The 19877-nt window shown below is 42.2% G+C and overlaps 1 protein-coding gene across 1 annotated transcript in view; it reads right to left on the reverse strand.

Moving 5' to 3' along the window:
• Positions 1-18098: 18098 nt before the first annotated feature.
• Positions 18099-19877, reverse strand: part of CACNG4 (calcium voltage-gated channel auxiliary subunit gamma 4) — an 81388-nt gene continuing 79609 nt past the window's right edge. Inside the window, exon 4 of the mRNA XM_033138878.1 lies at positions 18099-18888. Coding sequence (XP_032994769.1) covers positions 18347-18888 — 542 coding nt within the window. The 3' untranslated portion in view covers positions 18099-18346. The remainder of the gene's footprint in view (positions 18889-19877) is intronic.

A 19877-nucleotide genomic window follows, 5' to 3' on the forward strand; every position in this document is an offset into this window, starting at 1 on the left:
GCATACTGACTAGCATCATTTAGGGATATTTGTTTTGCCATGTGCTCCCTGTGACAAATCAGCTAATTGGCACTGTCATCTGTACTATGAGATTCATGTGACTCATGTATGGAATGTGTACATTGGCCCATTCCCAGAAGTACACATCTCTTTCTTGAAGTTAGCAGTACATATCTCTCTCACTTGAGGTGATGGGTGGCCCCTCCAGACTGGATAAAGCCTGCCAAGTTGCAGGCAGATAGGTCCAGGGGCTTTTGTGTTGGGGATCTTCAAAAGCTGTTTTTGTAAAGGGGAAACATCTATAACATTTTATTTATTTTTTAATTTTGGGGCAGAACTGGATGAAATTTCCACGCAAAGTCACTCCTTCTGACGGCATGCATCCTGCCAAATTGCAGAAGGACAGCTAGAGTGATTTTCTCACAAGGGCAGTCTTTACAGCTTTATGGTGTGTAAAAAGCATTTGCTGAATCTGCCCTAGTGTTTCATGGGTAATTTGTCTGGAAATTGGAGGCATGAGAGAGGTGCCTCTGCATAAGAAATCTGCCAAATTGCAGACAAATAAGTCTAGGGACGTTTGTATCAGGCATATTTAAAGTTGATTTTGAGCTGAGGAGAACTAAAATGGATTCACTTTCTGTGTAAAACCATACCTTCTGCTTAGAAGCTTGACCAATAGAGCTCTCCATCCAACCTCTCCCCTCCCCATCTTGGTATCCTCTTTAACCTGAGAGACATATGTTTTGCTGTTGTGAAACTGCTTTTGTCCCCCAAAACAAAGGGAATGGAGGGCTTTGTAAATTCATTCCCTCTTATCACAAGCTAGAGCTGTTGGTTGCTCTGTCTTCCCCTGCACACGGCACTGCTTATGCTTGGAGACACAATTTTGCTTTTAAGTAGACATCTGCCTGCAGTATCTCTTTGATGTCTGAATCACCGAGGCACCACAAAGCATTTCAGACTCCTGCTTTCACTTGTGTAGCCTTGTACAGATCCTGTTTCTTTTGGGGGCAAGCACCAAATCCCTCCAAGACACTCAACCTTAGTTTAGGAGTCAGGATTTGTCCAAATACAGTGCACAACACTGTTATACAGAGGGGGGGGGAAATCACCTTTACTTTCTGCGTTAGTGAAACTTGGTAAACACATGAAGCTTAGCACAAGGTGCCAGAAATATTTAGTTTTGTCTCTCTTTCTTCTTTCCACAGCGTATTGTCCAAGGGTTAGCACAAGTTTGCAACTGAAGCAAGCCTCCTATTTTTTAAAGGCACCTAAAAAACACAGCACCTCCACAGTCTGTCAGAGCTTCACTTTTCTGACAGTGGTCCCAGCAGTGTTTCCTTTGCTGAGGTTGAGTTGGCACATCTTTCATCAATCCTAATTTTCTAAAGATTAAATAATTTAGATATTTTCCACTCACACTTGGCTGAAATCTGATTTTCAGCTTGCCTGCCATTCCTGACAGGTTTGTTCAATATTTTAAGCCCTCTTGTTAAACTGAATGAGACTGGCCTCATAGAACAACCAAGATTCTCCCCACTCTACAAAAAGAACCCCTACAAACACCTGCAAAAATAACACAAAACAAAGAGGGTGCATGCATACTTTGTTTTTGAGTCTTCTTAAATGGGGGTTTGAAGCACAGCCCTTAACTATTGTTTCTCCTTTGTTTCACACTCAATGTCCTTTTCATTTTTAACTATGTCCAATACAACCTTGTATAATAAAGATGTTGTTGTTTAGTCGTGTCTGACTCTTCGTGACCCCATGGACCAGAGCATGCCAGGCACGCCTGTCTTCCACTGCCTCCCGCAGTTTTTTCAGACTCATGTTGGTAGCTTCGAGAACACTGTCCAACCATCTCGTTCTCTGTCGCCCCCTTCTCCTTGTGCCCTCAATCTTTCCCAACACCAGGGTCTTTTCCAGGGAGTCTTCTCTTCTCATGAGGTGGCCAAAGTATTGGAGCCTCAGCTTCAGGATCTGTCCTTCCAGTGAGCACTCAGGGCTGATTTCCTTAAGAATGGATAGGTTTGATCTTCTTGCAGTCCATGGGACCCTCAAGAGTCTCCTCCAGCATACTTGCCCCTTATCATTTGCTATGTTCATTAGCAGGTTATTTCCCCAAATTGTTAGATCTCTTAAGACCAGTTGTTCAGTAGTGTATTTATTTAAGAAAGAAACAAGCTTTCTCTGCAATAACAAAAGCATGGAGATACCTTGTAATTTTGTTTTCTGCTGTAATTCCATTAGAGGACTGCCACTATGCAGAAATCTATCAACCTACAGAGACCCTGGCTGCTCCAGCCTTTAAAGCCATGGATTCTGTATGCGTTATAAAAATCAGAAAGATGTTTTAAGGGCATCAGAAGAGATATTGCTGGAGCCAGCTTCTCTTTCCTTGTTACCCAGATTTTTAACATTGTTCTAGTGAATCTCTTATCCACTTTATGCAGCCAATTAGACCTACTTCTGAACAATGGAGATGTGATTTCCTAGGTGAATCCATCGGGCACTTTCTAGTTGAGTTTATTGGATGCGTTCATCCTTCAAGATGAAGTGAGCTAGATGGCATAGCTGCGTGCCTCAAAATAAATGGCTAAGTTCGATATTCCCCAGCCTTTATATATATAAATAAGTATTCTATATACATGATGGTCTTCAATGGGTACCAAGTCATGTTGGAGTTTGCAAAGCCAAACTGGAGACTAAGCCATTTTGATTGCACCATGGGGTCTTGAAGCGACCAGTTTCAAATATCAGAAGAACCCTAGCATAGTTTGGCAGCGGATACTCATTCTCATCAGTGGGAATGGGAATGCCAGCTCTCAGAGGATTCCAGGAAACACTCTGTTTCAAGTATCTATTTCCTCCCCATAAGTATTTCAAATGAAAGTAAGAATGAAGGGCAGACAGATGCTTCATAAGGAATGCCGTCACATAGTTTTTATTATGGTCTCAGGAAATATGTAATAGTCCCTTTCACACCCATCTGATTTCTATGTTGAAGAGTTATAAACTTCTTAGCACTTCTCCTTTTGAACAGAGGTTGGGTGAGCATCCCAATTCCATCCTGTTTCAGTTCCACTGCCGCTTAATATGAGCTCTGTCCTGTGGATTTTTTTTTCCAAGGAAGCATGAAAAGTCCAGATTACAATTGTGTGCACTTGTGAAATTCACATTTCCCCAGTGCTTTTCAGTGCATATTTACATAAAAGTTCTAAGTGCAGGATGTTTCTTCTCCATGTGAAGGGGGGGGGGGAATGTTCCTGGGCTTTGTGACACAGCTAATGAAAATGATTTTTTCTCTGCCTCTCGCCATGCAAGCTCCTAGATTAATTTGACAGTTATATATATTTTTGTTTGGTCCCCAGGCAAAATGTTTATTTGCTAGATATCTTACTCTCAATTTGTAAATTGGGATTATAGTTCCCCCCCTTTTAGCCTATTTGCAAGGGCTTTTATTTGCCCAGTTCTTATGACCCTCTGCTGCTGTGTAACTTGCGCTGCGGCCCAAAAACTTCGTTCCCAATTAGCTCATGCTGCAAATGAGCCTTGCCCAGTTCCACTGTGGTGACGTGCCAGTTCTACCAGGGTTTGGAGGAGCCTATATTATATCTCGCTTAGGTTTTTCTCTAGATGGCCATGAATGCATATACAATCTGTTGCCCCCTAGCTAAAAAAAACTGATGTTTCCAGTGGCTGAACAGCCACATGCCTTTCGAGGCATAAAAATGGAATCATATCAGATAAACACAGAGAGAGATTATGGCAGCTTACATTCCTGTTTTTTCTTTTTCTTAACTGCAGCTAAGAGTTTTCATGGAAGCTGAAGCGGGGGGCCGGGGGGGGAACACCCTAAAGGGAGTAGAGTCTGAAGCAGAACAAGAACGCATTAAAGATTTAATGATATTTCCTTTTGAACTAGCCTCTTGTTAAATTTTTCTAGACACCAGTCGGTTTTATGAGCCACATTCCTGCTCATTCTGCTTTAACGGTCCTTGATGCTGGAAACGCTCAGGTTCCTCGCAAGTCAAGGCGTACCAGTGTTAATGTGTGTTGCAATTGCAGGCACAGCGTGTCTGCTCTCAAGCAAGCTTTCAGCATTTGAAAAATAGGCTGCCAGTGAATCTGCTTTTAGTTTAATTGCGTCTTACCAGTTACACAGTAAGTTATTCCTTCCAGCTGCGGCTGGTGTCAGCACCTTCTCCATTACCGGCAAACAATCACGCTAGCAGTTCCTGATCAGCTCTCGCCGTCTCAATGGGCTTGACTACATTATTTGGTACGGCAGAACGAGTGCCCCAAACAATGCAGGAATCCTGCCCATGATTTCCTTCTGTATCGGAATAAATTACCTGGGGTATGTGTGAAATTAATTCAATTTCAGATGCACTGAGTTCTTTTAAGTGTTGCTTTCTGGGACTTCCATCCTTTTGGAATTAATGCAAACTGATGTAATACTCTGCTTTGTGCTGCCGCAGTTCTAAGCCACAGAGTTCTAAGTAATTTTCTTCTTCTGCCAGTCTTTAGTGGGGATCATTTGTTATTAAAGTTAATAAATGTTTTCCCTCAAATGATGCATCTGCGTAGTGTATATAGATAGGCAGCAAACTCCAGAGATCTCACCTCCATGGAAGACACAATTTTTAAATCGTATTTTTATTAAGTTTTCCAAAAATGTAACACATACATTTCAATACATAGTAAAACATTTTTTCTTTGTTATTTTTGTTGACTTCCCACCCTCTTTTCCACGGTGTTTATATTTTTCCTTCTGCTGCACCCTATCTGCCATCTCTTATAACAACACTACTATAATCTTTAATTTCTTCTGTTGCTCATAGTTCCTGTATTCATCATATAATAATATTTAATAAAAGAGACAATTGGTGTGAAGTGGGATGGGGATTTTTGGCCGCCATACTTCCATGTTCCTTGCTCTGCTGCACAGTAGTCTCCCTTCCTGAGCTGATAAGATGTGGTCTGTCACCTAATCCTAACTATTCCCATGATGCTGGTTTGTGGGGGATGTCAGCATTCCTGCTGAGGCCACTTGTCTGGAGGAGTTCAGGACTTCATGGCTGCCATGACAGCCGTAGGGCTGTCCCAAGATGTCAACTGGCCTTCTACAGGTTTTCCACCAACTGCACCATTGTTCCACATGGAGCGCCACCGTCACATGTAAACTATGCGCTACCTGTCCACATTCCTAGTGGAGGCTCTCTGCTGTCGTTTGAAGACTGTTCTTGGGACAGCCAGTTGTACAACAGGACATTCCATATATGAAAGATGGAAGGTGGAGAGCTTGCCTTTTGGAAAGGAAATTGCTTTCTTCTAGCCAGTTTTTGCCTTTGTAACTCCTCGCATATTGGAGGGGCGGAGAGAGGGATGAAGGGATGGAGGTGGGGATGTGAGAAAGAGAGAGAAATGGACATGCCCCCATTCACATTTGGCTCTGCTCCCACCCCCCCACCCCACTGCTAGCTTCTGCCCTACCCAAAAGACTTAATATGGCTCTCGAGGGAAAGAAAAGGCTCCCACCCTGTAATAGAAGCAAAAACAAACAAACAAAACAACTTTACTACCGTATTTATCGCTCCATAAGATGCACCTTTTTCCTCCTAAAAATTAAGGGGAAATATCTGTGCATCTTATGGAGCGAATGGTGGTCCCTGGAGCCGAATTGCCCAGGGGCCAAAAGCAGATAGTGCTTTTTATTTTACAAAGAGAAAAAAGGGTGTTGAAAGGACCCCGCTCAGCAGCTGATCAGCAAGAGATCGGGAGAGAGATAAGAATCCCGGTTCCCTTTCAGCCCCGCCCTCCATTGTTGAATGTGCTGCAGAGGGAGGTTGTTTGTTTCCCCAGCAACATGTGACTGGCTGATTAGATTATCTGTCTGGAAACTGTAGAAATGGCTCCCTTTCCTTCAGAAGGTGCAGAAATGTGAGTTGAACCCCATAAAAATGGGGCTTTTCCTCTTTGCTTTTCCCCCTTTGCAAAAAAAGCTGCAAAACTTTTAGCTGATCCTCAAAAAAACAGGGCTCTTAGAGGAGGAAAACCAGAAAAATATTTTTTTTCTTGTTTCCTCCTCTAATAACGAGGTGCGCCCTATGGTCCGGTGCGCCCTATGGAGCGAAAAATACGTTATTCTGAAGTGTAAACAAGCCAAGAGAAGGAAGACAATGGCAGCTGCTGATCTCTTGGAAAGCATTCACTAGCAAAAGACAGTTTAATGTTCCAGCCGCTGCCTTTTTCTTATTGGCAAGTGCTTGCACTTAAAAATCAATACCTCATCAAATATAAACATATGGTTAATGAGTACCTGTTGGGGAAGCATAGAGGGGGATATAATTAGTTGAACTTTAACAGCTGCGTGTGTGACATGCAATTATGTTTCTCTCCTGAAGAAAATGCTAAATGAGATGTCTTAGGCCAAATCTCCGCCCTTTGCTCCGTCTCACAGGAAATTAATGACCCGCTGTGAATTCTCTCAGTATTTGCAAATATTCTTCTGGGCAAGTCCAATTCATTAAATGGTTTAAGCACATGCCGAAAGGTAAGTGCATGTCCAAGAGAGCAATCAGCAATCCACTTACTCTGGAATCGCTCCTCTCCTGCTGACTTTGAGACTGGAGTAAATAATTTAGAGGCTGCATGGCAACAATTCCTTCCATATTTACCTGGGATTAATACCTACTGAATTTACTGGGGGGTGGGATTCATCTAATGAGCTCTACCAGCAGAAGCCCTATGCAAGGGCTTTCCTCGACCTGGGGAGGGGAGTTGGAAGGACCCCCAGAAGAGTGTGTGGGCAGAGAGGGAGGACCCTTCCATCTGGCAAGCTGCAGTGCTTGCACAGGTAGAAAATTCATCATAGTGTGATTTTGAATTCCACCTGCCGACTCCATTCAGAAAACATGCTGGTGCTTAGAATCTAAGCAGACTGACACACCCTCCTGTGGGAATGTTCAGGGTGGCAGGAGAAGATATATTGTTTATTAATATCCTTCCTAACTTGCGCTACCAAGTTCCTTTACTTAGCAGAGTGCATTCCCCTTTACAGAGCAGAAAACGTGTTGCAAACTCATGTGAGTTTCTTAAGATAATACGCAATTCAGTCTGGCTTGGTAAGACCCCTTGAATCCCTCCTAAAAGAATAAAGACACCACAGTCTTATTCATAAGTAACAAAAAGAAAGTTTACTCATGGTCAGGCAGAGCACAGTGTGATCCCTGAAATCAGGCTTTAGGCTTAAAGTTTCAAACATATACAAACAGGTTTACCCCATAAGGGAGATTTACCTAGTGACTATCAGTCCAGCAGTTCACAGGACGAAAGGAAGATGGAAAAGAGAGAGAGTGGTAGCATGTCTTGTCCTTTTACCAGGTCTGGGAAGGTCATCCCCACCCACTAGTCACATGCAAGGAAGGATGCTGCAGCCCAGGAAGAACAGGAAGTTTTGACTGGCTGGACCAAACATCCCCTTGCATGTCCACTCTAGGAAAACAATGAATGTTGTATTTGACTGCTCCCAGTGGATTACATCCCACACCTCCAACATTTCTCTGATGAAAATAGGGACATTCTGTTTAATAATAATAATAATAATAATAATAATTGTATTGTTTGTACGCCACTCATCTGACTGGGTTGCTCTAGCCACTTTGAGTGGCTTCCAACATGGTAGGTAGGTAGATACTTTATTGTCATTGTACATAGTACGAAATTGAATGCCATCCCACATTTACAGCTACATATATGCATTTATACATTTACAGCCACACATACACATACATACCATCCATCACGACTCCGCATACTAAAACATTAAACATTGAAAACTTCCTGATACAGGGCTGCCTTCAGATATCTTCTAAAGGTTGTATAGTTACTTATCTCTTTGGCTCAGGGGTTGCATAACTCCATACTCTCTGACATTTCTACGATGAAAATAGGGATGTCCTGAGGAAAAGTGGGACATTCTGGGATCAAATCATAAACTGGGATAGCTTCTGTAAATCCGGGACTGTCCCTGGAAAATAGGGACACTTGGAGGGTCTGGGCTGATCTTAGATCCATGCAACTTATGGTCTCGAAGGAAGAAGTGAACTGAGACTGGTGGTTGGTTCTTCCTGCGTGACTGTGAGGTGCTGTGACTCCATGACCTTTGGATTTTCCACCTCTGTGATTTGTTCTGTGAATTAGTGGTGGCAGGCTGCTCAGGGAAGCAAGCAACTGGATTAAAAAGGTTTCATGTGCCTACTGAGTGCCACTGAGGCTAAACCTCCATCCATCCATCCTGTCTCATAGGCACATGCTGAAGCTTAAAATAGTCCAAGCGACAAACTGCGAGAAAAAAAATGGGTGGGTGCTGAGATATGGAGATACTTTGTCTTAATTTTCATGACCCGACAAGCTGAAAATCAGATTCGTTCTGGACAGCCATTCTGACTGGAACTGATCGCGTAAGAGCGAAGGTTACTTCGGGGTGAAAAATCAACTGCTTTAAAATGTTCCTTCTTAAAGGGACCCTGGAAAAGTGAAACGGGGCGGGGGAGGGGGGCTGAAGTCAACACTTTCTTTGCCAGAAATTTGCCACACAGAGTTGCCCAGCTTCAAACAAAGTTGCTGTTTGAATATTTGATGTTACACACACACACACACACACACAGAGAGAGAGAGAGAGAGAGAGACACAGAGAGAAATACATTTTAAAATACATTTATTTAAAAAATAAGCACAGTACACACATTGTGGTTATATTGGGGATTGGGGGGGGGGGGATCCGCAAAGCACATTGAAAACAACACACCAGAACTTGGAAAGGAAACTATAGCCTTTGGGGGAAATAACAGATTAGCCCTTGTGGATAACATGACAGGAAGAACAGTTGAGGAATCTCCCCAATAATCTGATGCAACAGAAAATTGTGGAACGCAATGCAACTTGGTGCTCCTTTGGACCACACCTATGTGGCTGATGCGCTTGTTGCTGGTTTTGACTGCCATGTGGCACAGACTGAAATGTGGGGTATAAACAAGTAAATGCCCTTTCTCTTGGGATGTCCACATGCTAGCAGTAGAAAGCCATGCCCAGCCTGTTTCCATCAATGTTGCAGTTGTCCCCGGCACCTTGGTGCCAGATGTGCTGTACAAGAGCATTGGGTTCACAAAATGAATCATGGTGTAAAATTGTCCTTAGGACTGCTTCACACATGACATCAACCCTAGCCCCACCCCGATGCAATTTTCCGCTTAGGAAAATGCATACGTTATCATACGGTCTCAACAACAGCATGTTTTCATAGTGGATGGTACTCCAGGCATCTTGGCAAATACACATTCCTGTCTAGAAATTACCTTCATATAGGAAATGTAATTTCTATCAGCATTAAGGGTTGTAGTCAATATAGCACTATGATGTGCGTTCTGTCAGCACAATGGTTTCCACTTCTGCAGTAGAACATTCTCCCATTTTCCTCCCTGTAAACCCCCTAAATCTGTTGTGGGCATTTCCCCCAACCCTCTAGAGCAGTTTTGGATGGGACAGAGCATGTGCACGGAGCTGCTAGCACACTAATCCTTGGACTAGTGCAAGAATTTAGTTGAATATTGTCCTAAATTTGTCACAGGTCCCAACAAAGTAAATGGGCCTTAATATAGTAACGACCGGTTGGAACTCAGTTCTGGCACGTTTCAGGTGGGCGCCATTGCCATTCTAAGAGAACATGGGAGGCCTTCGTGGTTAGTCCTGGCACCTCTTTTTCTAGAAAAATAGCACTGGTCATGACTATTACTTATTTTTCTGCCAACGAGTGGTGGGAGTACAGAGTCCTTCAACATTTTATCTTCACTACAGGTACGCTAGGCTGACAGATGGGCCCAGCATCACCCAGTGAATTTCATGGTAGAGTGAGGATTTGAATCAGGATCGCACCAGTCATAGAACCATAGAATTGTAAAGCTGGAAGGAACCCTGAGGGTGTTCTAGTCCAGCCCTGCATATTCTAACCACTTTGCACTGATTTTAAATGGAAATGAAGTCTGGCTCGCTTTAGATTCTAACCTTATGTGTGGTGCATTTTCATTCCTTCCTGCTCTGCCTACAATGAGAGCCAATGGGTGACCAAACTCCGTGGAATTTTCTTTTTCTCTGTGATCTTGAGTACTTCGAAATAATAGGAAATGGCAAGATCGATTAATGACCACGATTCTTACAATGATTAATAATGACAATAAGTAACAATTTTTTGAAGTCCACACAGTGTGCCTAGCACACTACCTAAAATTTGACATGACTCCAACCAGCTCCGACCTTCTAATTTCACCTCACATCTTTAGAAATAAAAAGGGAAAGAAACACTGCCAACCAACTGCGAACATGTAGTAGTCACTCTGGCCCTAAATGTTTGTGCTGGCTGGCATTCAAGCCTGCAATCAAGAGTCACATCCTCAGAGTGTTGATGCAACAATATGGTGTGAGATGTTGATGTGAATAAAAAAATGTGGTTCATCTGATCGTTCATATGCTGGTGTAGGGAATAAATAAGGGGATTTGGCCAGCAGATAATAATAATAATAATAATAATAATAATAATAATAATAATAATAATAATAATAATAATAATAATAATTTATTTATACCCTAGCCACTCTGGGCAGCTTCCAACAGAATATTAAAATACAATAGTCTATTAAACATTAAAAGCTTCCCTAAACAGGGCTGCCTTCAGATGTCTTCTAAAAGTCTGGTAGTTGTTTTCCTTTTTGACATCTGGTGGGAGGGTGTTCCACAGGGCGGGTGCCACTACCAAGAAGGCCCTCTGCCTGGTTCCCTGTAACTTGGCTTCTTGCAGTGAGGGAACCGCCAGGAGGCCCTCAGCACTGGACCTCAGTGTCCAGGCAGAACGATGGGGGTGGAGACGTTCCTTCAGGTATAAATCATCTTGCTTTTATCGAATGTAAATCTAAGGACTGAAATGAAATTATTCAGCGTGTTTAACCAAGACCACACTTTCCCTTGGCTACCTAACATGGTTTGCAGCCCAAGATATCTCATTGTCTGAGGCAGACACTATAGCGTGTCTCTTTGGTTCCACATACGGAAGCCAGCTGGATTCACAGTGGAACTTGAGTTTATCAGCACCAGCAGAACAATACCCTCCACTTCATCTGAAGATGGTAGGCTAGTTTTGGGAGCTCAGGAAGAACACAGTTTCCCATAGCTACCTACTTGGGCTACAGCCCAAGATATTTTGTCGTCTGAGGCAGACACTATAGTGTGTCTCTTTGGTTCCACATACAGAAGCCAGCTGGATTCTTAGTGGAATTTGAGTTTATCACCAGCGGCAGGACAACGTCTTCTGCTTCATCTGAGGGTCATAGGCTAGTTTAGGGAGCACAGACATGTCATGCATGACACACAAAGCTCTGTCCTTCCAACACTTCACTACCACTTCTCCACTCCCCAGCTTCTTTCGCTTGAATTGGCCACCTCGTTCTGCCTGATGGTAGGGCTGGTCCAGCATAAGATTTGGATGCTTTTGAGAATCCCAAGGAGTGATTTGTAGCTCCTGCCCCCAAGCCAGTTACTGAAAGAGGATGCATAGGAAATTGTTGCTCGTATCTCTAATGCTGGATCAAAGGTATGGACAAGGTTTAGGAATACCCTGTGGAATTTTTGACTTCTTTCCTTTGAACAGTGGTTGCCATCACACAGATTGCTTTTGAAACTGCTTATGGTTTGCTCTGTGGAACCCGGTGATTATGGGTGTGTGTGTTGTGTCTGCATTCCTGCCTCTGAAAATCATATCCAAAGCTCATCTGAGTACACGGAACTAGTTGTGTGGCTTTTGCTTTTTTTTGCATTGAAGCCGTTATCTAAAAGCTCTTGTCTGGGTCAAAATCTCTACAGAGATGCTATGTCACAACAGCATTGGCAGCAAAGGGGACCAATACCAAGAACCTTGCCCGAATCACAGGTGCTTTGTCAATAGTAGTAGTAGTAGCAGCAGAGCTGCGACAGTAGCAATGTATACTTTCTGAGGGAACCAATACCATTAAAATCCTGGTCGCAATAAGAAACATGGAGTAAAAATTGTGCCCACTTAAATTTCTGTTCATCCTGATATTTGATGCAAATCATATACAGTGGTACCTTGGTTTATGAACTTAATCTGTTCCTGAAGTCCGTTCTTAAACCAAAGCATTCTTAAACCAAGGTGTGCTTTACCATAGCAGTGGTGTACTCAATTTACAAATGCAACACACTCAAAAAGAATCGAAACATGTTCTTATTCCAAGGCAAAGTTGACAAACCAAAACACCTACTTCCGGGTTTGCAGCGTTCTTAATCCAAGTTGTTCATAAACTAAGCTGTTCTTTAACCAAGGTACCACTGTATATTTAAAGTTGACTACTGGCAATTACAATACCACAAAAGAAGACAAATATCCTTATGAAATGAAAAACAAAATGAATCGTGGTTTTATGGCACATTAGCTGTATGTGCATGTTGCTAACATGGTGGAAGGATGCTTACATTAGTGTGGACGTGTGAGGTGAGGATCGCTTTAGTTAATATGTACATTGCCCTGGTTCAGCCAGAGTTTATTGTTGTGACCAGTTTCCTTTCAAACCAGCAAAACAAACAAGTCATCGTGCCTAATGCAGGTTCCCTTGTTCTCAACTTAGTCACTCGCAGCCTAACCTTAGTTGTATTGGAAGCACTGGCTTTTGAGCATAGAACCTTTTTGAGGAGTGATGAGCCAGCTCCCCCTGGCTTTCCTGACAATCAATCCTGTGTTCCCGATCTTTCTCACAGAATTGTTTGAGAGGCATGGGTCTTCCCAGGTGAGGCGCTCTCTTGCCAGCAGCAAGAAGTTTTGAAAACTGCATGGCCAGTACTGTGGGCTGGAGGCTCATGTGATTTTGGGGGATTGGGCGTGCTGCCAAAGAACATCTGATCCCCCGTATAATAACCATATAAGGTAAAGGGACCCCTGACCATTAGGTCCAGTTGTGTCCGACTCTAGGGTTGTGGCGCTCATCTCGCGTTACTGGCCGAGGGAGCCGGCATACAGCTTCCGGGTTCATGTGGCCAGCATGACTAAGCCACTTCTGGCGAACCAGAGCAGCGCACAGAAACGCTGTTTACCTTCCCGCCGGAGCGGTACCTATTTATCTACTTGCACTTTGACGTGCTTTCGAACTGCTAGGTGGCCAGGAGCTGGGACCGAGCAAAGGGAGCTCACCCTGTCGCAGGGATTCTAACCGCCGACCTTCTGATCAGCAAGCCCTAGGCTCTGTGGTTTAACCCACAGCGCCACCCGCGTCCCAATAACCATATACATATGTGCTTTCACAACGTTAATCTGTCTCTGAAAGTCCGACCACTATTTGGCTTGTGTGTACTTCTGTTCGGATGCCACTGAGGTCTTGGAAAGGCTAGAGCAGGTATGGAAATACACTGCCCTTTTCTTTGTTTCATACCAGCAGCACGAAGAAGATGCTGCAATGCACTATGGGACTACCCTGTGGGATCAACATCTTTCCTGCACCAATCATCATACAATCACACTCCTGGCAGTTAGTTCCTTACCGCTTTTGAAAGTGTTTGTAAAGTCAATGTGAGCCACCACGAAAAGATTATCAATAAAAGACCCATTTGTAGTCTCTCTCCCATTTGGAAAGCCCTGACAACAACTAAACGTTGCGCACTGGGCTGAATGTTCTAAAGAGAAAGAATGCCAACTTCAAATAGACCTCTCAAACAAACCTAATATTTCACAACCCAAAAAAGAAAAAAGGGGGAAAAACCTAGGAATCAAGTCATCTCAAAACAAAGTGCAGAAAGGGAAAATATTGACAACTTTCTTCAAAAAACATCAGGTCTTTTTTTTTTTTTTTTAAAGAAATGTCATTGCCTGTCACTGCAGATGCAATCCAAGGACCACAGGATTCACTTGAGGCTGATCAATTAATTATCAAGCAAAACCACCAAAGAGCTGCACTTTATCTGAGCAGTCCTGCAGGACCACTTGACAAGTGACAGGCTATAATGCCAGGTTTTGCCACAGTGCCGGCAATCTTCAGTAACAGGATTACCAGAAGAGGTTGAAGTCTTCTACACTCACACAAATGTATTTATCATTTAATTATAAGTCCTTTGATCAAATTTCAAGCTAAACACCCATAGCTTGTCCAAATGAACGGATAGAATTTATCAATTTTTGTGGTTAATAATAATAATAATAATAATTTTAAATGCCGCAACACGAGAATGGGCCTCCTTTGCAGTGGCTCCCCATCTGTAGAATGCTCTCCCCAGGGATGTTTGCCTGGCACCTTCATTACACACCTTTAGTCGCCAGGCAAAAATGTTCCTTTTAAACCAGGACTTTGGTTGATCCGATTTACATCCTATGCCCTTTTAAAATATATTCTTTTTTTGGGGGGGGGTGTATTGGGTTGTTTTTGTTTTTATTAGGTATTTTGTGGTTTTATACCTTGATTATATTCTGTGAACCGCCCCGAGACCCCCGGGTATAGGGCAGTATGTAAATTCAATAAATAAGAATCATCATAATCATCTTACCGAGTTTCTCCAGCCACAGCTTCCCACAATTATAAAACCACAGTAAAACATCAAACGTTAAAAACTTCCTCATACAGGGCTGCCTTCAGATGTCCCATTAGCCTTCCTCCCCTCCTCCTTTCTTTTGATATTGGTCAGCTGCTAACCTCACAACCCTGAGGGTCTTCAACAATCCATCATCTGTACTGGAAGATACTTTAAACAGGTTAACAATATACAGAAGATTACTTTAACAACTGGCAATTGCTTTCTCTGCTTTAACTATTGTGACCTTCCTTTGTAGGCAATAGTTAACATAATCAGGATGCAGTCAAGAACAGAAAATGCCACCCCAACATGTGACAAAAAGTAAAGATGCAAAAGTCAACTTTTCAAATGTTCCTGTACATCTGGTGTCACCTTTGGACAATTTTGAGATGGGAGCAAGGCTGATCATTTAAAACCTCCCTGATTGACCAAAGTGGGTTTACCAAATGGCTCTTATTTCAAGTATTGGATTGGAAAGGCGCTGTTGCAAATTATGATGTGAACGAAACAGAAAGGTTGCAATTGTACAGTTTCTCCCCAAAGGGAAGCATGCACCTGCCAAATCTTTTGTGTCTCCCAAAATTCCAACACAATAGCATTTAGCCAGAAATGTTGGCGTTGGTTCAAACTTTGGGAATTTTTTGAGAATTTCTCCATTTGGGAAAAAACCACACATTCCTCTGATCATTTGAATGACCAAAACCAGGCAATGACAGTTTTGGGTGTGTTGCATCTCATGACATCTTGAGAGATATTTTGGATTGAAATATTTCGAATTTAATGAGGTTGTGTAATTTGTTGTTTGGATTTAGATGTCAGCTAAAGACGTTTCTATTCACCCATGTCGTTTCAGTCTGGTATGGTAATATTTGTCCTGAACAGCATTGTGAAGTGTCGGTGGTGTTCAGCTAAGTTTTACTCACATATATTAATGGACATAATTTAGCCATGTTTATTAATTTAAGTGGGTCTGCTGTAGGTAAAACTTAGTTTTCTACTACCCTGTTGTCTTACTCTATGAGTATTTTAGTTTTGCATCTGTTTTGATCACTGGTGCAATTTTGTTGTTTCTCTTGTGCAGTTCAAAAATACAATAAATAATAACAACAACAGCACAGACAAATAACTGCTCGTGTTAGACACACAGTGGTCAACAAATGAATTCTGGAGTACCCGGGCAAGATTTTCACTAGACAATAGAGAAAAAGAAATGGGACAGGTGTGTGTGTGTGTGTGTGTGTGTGTATGTGATTTTGCAGATTCTACTAAAATGTTAATAGAAACACTCCCACTGGCAGAATATGTTTTGTATATTTCTTTCTTTAAAAAAATCCATTGAATTTCACACTGTCATTTTTCATTTCAATGCAGAAAAACTTTAGAAAGACAACCCTACATCAGTCTCTTGCTTGGAAAGGAAATAATGTCTATAAACATGGATATTGTAATTACAGCAAATACAAATGAGGACTAAATTCTACTTGTTAGTTTATTAACACAATGGGGGTGGGGAAATTCAGGGAACTCGCACTTGAAAATACAATGACTAGAAGAGGTATAAAATAGTAAGCACTTAAGTATGACACACGAGTGACACAAATTGCTTCTGTACGTACTCGTCTACCCTTATCATAAGCCTTATTTAATTTTTTAGAGAAGCCTCCCAAAGAAAGTAATAATTTATCATTTGAAAGCATTGACATGTATACAAACAGATCTCTAGCATTTTTAACAAATCATGAAACCTACTTCTCCCCTCCTGCAAAGAGACTTTTTTTTTACTTTTTGTTTTAAACATGAAAATAGATAAGGACAGACAAGAGAGAGCACTTCTTGACAGACAGGAAAATTGACATAGGGAATCCTTTTCCAGAAAATATGGTATCAGTGGCTCGTTTAGATGGCTTTCATTTTTAAAGGATTAGATAAATTCATGGCAGATCAGTCTTATCAATGACTTTCAGCCATGATATCTAGATGGAATCTCCATGGTCAGAGGCAAGAAACCTCTCTGATTTATTAAGTGCTGAGGACTAGCAACACGGGATAGCTTCACCATGCCTTAGTTTTGGCATTGCCAGCCTGTGATAAACAGAACGCTAAAGTCAACAGACCTTGGCCTGATCCGGTGGGGCATTTTTATGCGCTTCAGATGCACCCCCCCTGACATTCATTTCAGTCATAGTTTATTTCATATATTTTTTTTAAAAAAGGCATCTCTGAGCTGTCAAAGTAGCTCAATATAGAAAAAAACAAGCATAGCTCTGTGAATGTTTCCAAAACTGCCTTGTTCCGAGTCAGCTTATATTACTACAAAGTGGAAACAGAACTCAGCACAAAAGGATTAGAGAGTGATCTTAAAAGGCCTTGCATGGGAGCCCGGTGACTGAATGGGGAAGATTCTACTTTCCCGCAATAAAGCTGCAGTGGTACTAGTCTGTGTTAACTGCTTAAGCCACTGAAGTAATTTCCGAGAGGGTTTTCCCCGATTGCGCTCTCTAAGCACTTCACTGATGACTGAAGTGGGGCTACAGCTCAATGATGCTAGATGCCCTTGTTGCATGATTCGATATGTTAACAGCTGAGAATTTTAGGAAGCTGAGCCAGAGGAAACTTATCTGCCAAAGACCCTAGAAAGGACTGGATAGGCTCAATATCTGATTCAGAAAAGGCAGTTTTTTCTACTTCTTCCCTTGACTGTATGGGATTCCAGTTCTATTCCCCTGTGCCTGCTTGTCTGTGAAGCTGGATTTAGGTATCCATCGGTTTCAACCACGTGTGCAATAACGGATGGGGTGGGCGATGCACAGTATTATTATTATTAATAATAATTTTAAAAAGAGCTTCCTCATCTAAAAAATAATATTTACTCAAGTGGGAACAGGCCAAAAAGTTGTACAAAATCCAAAAGGGTATTTTAACAGTCTGGTGGGCAGTGGGAGAAGTACCGGTAAGGGAAATAAAGTTCACCCTACCAGGCCAATTCCAGGAAAATCTTGCTTCAGCCACTCACTCTCCACAGGGATTTTTATATGGAGAGAAACAGCTTAATTAAGAAACCAGACTATTCCACCCCCCCCCCCCAAGGCTCAATAGCAGAACTGTGATTCAAAATGACTTTTGTGTTGTTTGGTTCCCTGTCAAGAGTTCTGCAATGTTTGAAGCCGTCCAGAGCAAAAATGATATGCTACGGTTTCACAGTTCATGCTGGTTTCAGGTACCCTGCCTCCCCCCCCCCCAGGAGAGATAGAGGGGAAAGAAAACCTCCCTCTTTTGTCAGCTTAAAGGAAACCAGAGCACTAGGCAGCTTTGTGATTGTTCTGGGTTTATAATAAGAGACAGCATTATGGGGGGGGGGAGCCCACACTGAAAAATTTAGAACATTACAATAGCTAAAATGTTTTCCGTTTCACAACTTACACTACACATACTACAAAAGTGCAGGGAAAGAAGCTGCTGATTTTAATTTTTTTCCCCCTTCCCTTTTGGTGACACTGAGAACTTTAAACAAATTTTGTTTTTTGAAAGAGCTTATTATAAAAATCAGCTAGAAATGTATAGTTCCGTGTCTTCAGGTCATTTCAGCATCTCTTCAACCTCTCCGCATGATTTTTCTCTTGAGGTATGCAAGAGCTTTTGTTTAAAAAATACACGCTTTTCACGTATAAAAAGATCTGGATTTTGCTTCACGTTGTAGTTTTAAGAAAAGCAAACAGTCCTCTTTTCAAACAGGCGTTGTTCTCCTGTTGACCATGTTGATATGAAGTCCTTCGTTGTATTCCTTTTGAAGGAAATTGTGAACTTGAAGAAAACCCGCATCTTGCTCCATGTTGTAGCTTGGGGCCGTGGTGATCTTTAGGGGCTCCCTAGAGAGCGTGTACATGGAGATTTCATTCATGGGAATGGAACCTGCCATTTTCAGGCCAATGGGCGAAACATCCCTGGATGGGGAAGGCTCTGTAGATCGAGAACTAGATCTGGACCGCCTTCTCCTGTACCTATAGCTTGGCATCCTGGCATAAGGGGAAGAAGAAGAAGTGGCCTTAAGAAACTCCCTCTTGGTCTTAAACCTTAGCTCTTTGTTCTTTTCAATATAGATGTTCACAGCTAGGACGCCAACTGTTTCTGCCACAATGAAAGACAAGGCTCCAAAATAAAAAGACCAGCCGTAATTGTATTGGTTCTTTTTGTCCTCATCCCGCTTGTCACTAGGATCACCTGCATTGCTGGATATGTAGACAATGATTCCTATTATGTTACTTAATCCTGGAGAGGAAGAAAGAAAGAGGGAAATTAGCCAGCTCGAGAGAATACCTCCATAACGAAATTATCTTCATCACAGGCCCTTCAGTTGGTAAGGATACGATTTAACCAGAGTGAAGCAATATAGGACCAGAAGTCTGTTGCATGGGTGGCCCATTATTATAATTATTATTATTATTATTATTATTATTATTATTATTATTATTATTATTATTATTATTTTGTGTATACCGCCCTATACCCATAGGTCTCAGGGCGGTTCACAGCACAAAGTTACAGCATACAAAGCACAAAATACATATTAAAAACAATCAAAGCACAAAACACATACAAAAATTACTGTATTTTTTCGTATATAAGACAATGTTTTTATTATTATTTTAAAATGTTTAAAATTGGGGGAGGAGTTGTGGCATCTGCGAGCAGGAGATTGTCATCGGCGATTGTGCTGGTGAACACGGAAAAATACGGTAATCAAAACATAAAGGCAGTAAAACATGGCTTTTCACTCAGCGAGCTTACACCTTCTCCCAAGCACATTGCAAGTCATCCTCCAGAGAACTCCACATGTCTTTTCACTGATGATTCTTGCACTGCCGATATCTACTCCAACCATCCATTGTCCGCTCACTGAAAGGATTTCATCTCACAGGCAAACCTTCCCACATTCCCCTACTGGGCTGTTTCTCTTAAGTCGGTGACTCAGATGCTTCCAACATCCAGCAAAGGGCCTTTATGTCCCTTCCTCTTCTTCCCCACTCTCTGCTTTTCACCACAGTCCCTCAGAGCAGCGATGTTCCCAAAACGTCGGCTGAGAGCCTCTGTCTTTCCTGGATCTTTGGCCGGGTTTGTTTTGGTACCCGAGGCAAAGGTGTAGGCCAGGGGGAAGAGCCGTAGCTCAGCAGTAGAGCACCTGCTTTACATGCGAAATGTCCCAGTCCCTGACATCTACAGGTAGCGCTGGAAAAGACTCCTTGCCTGAAAAACCCTGG

This window comes from Lacerta agilis, chromosome 2, assembly GCF_009819535.1.
Source record: "Lacerta agilis isolate rLacAgi1 chromosome 2, rLacAgi1.pri, whole genome shotgun sequence".
Lineage (NCBI taxonomy): Eukaryota > Metazoa > Chordata > Lepidosauria > Squamata > Lacertidae > Lacerta > Lacerta agilis.